At 27.1% G+C, this 2,081-nt stretch overlaps 1 protein-coding gene across 1 annotated transcript; it reads left to right on the top strand.

Annotated features, from left to right (window-relative positions):
* Positions 1–514: 514 nt before the first annotated feature.
* Positions 515–1,946, top strand: LOC120069799 (lectin-like). Its single transcript, XM_039021612.1, has 3 exons — positions 515–619; positions 1,217–1,302; positions 1,523–1,946. The coding sequence occupies exons 1-3, from the start codon at positions 596–598 to the stop codon at positions 1,929–1,931; spliced, it is 519 nt and encodes a 172-aa protein (XP_038877540.1). The 5' UTR covers positions 515–595; the 3' UTR covers positions 1,932–1,946.
* The last annotated feature ends 135 nt before the right edge of the window (positions 1,947–2,081 follow it).

The following is a 2,081-nucleotide window of genomic DNA, read 5'->3' on the forward strand; positions in this document are numbered from 1 at the left end:
ATTAAATTAATGTCTTTAAAAGAAATTAAGATGCGAACAAATTGAATAAGTTAATAGGAAATGAGAGGAGAGTGAATGAAATATAGTTATTTTTTTTTTTTGAAAGCGTATCAAATACCTTTGACCTGTGTAAAAAATCCATTCAATAACAACTAAAAATGAATTAATGTTAAATATTAGATTATGTATTTATTAAAAATTTCAATAAAATATTAAAATTTATAATATTCTAATCAGTAAAAACAATTAACTATATAGTTCAATTCCTCACTCAATTGTACTTAATTCAATAGCATAGAATTGGATAACATAATTAATTAGGTTAATTTTGTATATTATTTCCGAATTGTTTTTATATAATCGATTGTCAATTTAATATAAGAATAAAATAGATGTAGAAAGCCATTACCTTTTAAAGGTATCAGATACTCTTAACACAAGTAAAGAAAATAAAAAAATAAAAAAAACATGGGAATAAGTAAATTCTCATGTGATGTTTGAAAAATTATACCAAACAAGGGGCTATATATTTTCCCCTTATGCACTCTCATCGTCATTCCTATCTCCAATCTCTTAATCTAGATAACCTCTTACAATGGCAGGAGAAAGTGCGAGTAAGGTAAGTGCAACAATTAAATTTTTTCTTTGGTGTGTTATATTTGATATTAGAAGGATTTAACGTTTGGGGTGATTTTGAAATGACGAAAATTACTCTTTTTTTTTCTTTCTTTCTAAAACTATGGTGTTTGACGATAATGAGAAATTGATTTTGAGAACATCCAAAATCATTTATTCCATAATTTAGGAGATATATCCAAATGATTTTTACTCGATGATTCTATTTTTATATTTATCTCTATAAAACTTTCTCTGTATAAAGTACTTTTTAATATAAAATGTAATGCTTTTTTTTCCTACAAATTTGATGATTCTAATACTACCTTTTAAGATCAAACATTAATTATTTAAAAATAATTTTAATTAAATTTAAACCATTTGTACAAGTATGATACCGATAATATAATATTTATATGATTTACGAAAGTAACTATAATGAAGTAATGTAGCTCAAAACGATGATTCTAAAATTCATTTCAAACATATCCTTAAATCATCATTACTTAAGGAAAATTCAAATTTAAACTACTTGATATATATTGACATGTGAAACGAAAATTCAAATTTGTAAGTTTGAGTTTCATTACTTTGTATGCAGAACATTTTTATACCTGCAAGAGACCTCACAATAGCTTGGATTGATGATCCTCAATACTGGAAATGGACATCTATAGAGATCGACGGGTATAATTTAACCACATATTTATTAGTTCATACCGAAATATCATTTTGGTCCTCATACTTGAAATTTATTTAATTTTAGTTTTTCTCCTTTCAATAAATCTTAAATTTAATTCTTACTACTAGATTTTTCTTTATAAATTTTGAAAATATATTCACGAACTATCAAAGTAATTGGCAAAATATTGATTTTGTGGATGTGTATTGTATAAAAAACTTGCAGTAAGAAAGTTGAAGTGGCTGAACTTATAAGGGTATATTGGCTAAATATTGGTGGGAGTATCAACGTACAGAAGCTATCACCTGGCATTACATATGAAATAGTGTTTGATGTATTGCTAAAGGAATCTGCATACGATTGGAAAAATCCTGTTAACCTCGAACTCAAACAGCCAGATGGATTAACAATTGTGACCCATGAATCTCTAGAGAATCAGACAAGAGATACATGGTTTCAGATCAAGGTCGGCGAATTCAAGGTCGACGATGTTGGGGGGAAGTTGGCGTTTACCTTGTATGAACATGGACAATATTGGAAGTCGGGGTTGGTTGTTAGAGGTGCTGAAATTTCTACCAAAGATACCAGTTTCGGTATACTCTATTTAATAATTTCTTTGGAATGTTATAGTTGATATTAGAAGAATTTAACAGTATGTTTGAAAGTAATTTTGAAACGACTAAAACTGCATTTCTTCTAAAACTGTGATGTTTGATAATTATGAAAAAGTGATATTTGAAAACATCCAAAATCATATAAAGTAATTATTTCTAGGGAGATTCTA

This window comes from Benincasa hispida, unplaced genomic scaffold, assembly GCF_009727055.1.
Source record: "Benincasa hispida cultivar B227 unplaced genomic scaffold, ASM972705v1 Contig591, whole genome shotgun sequence".
NCBI lineage: Eukaryota > Viridiplantae > Streptophyta > Magnoliopsida > Cucurbitales > Cucurbitaceae > Benincasa > Benincasa hispida.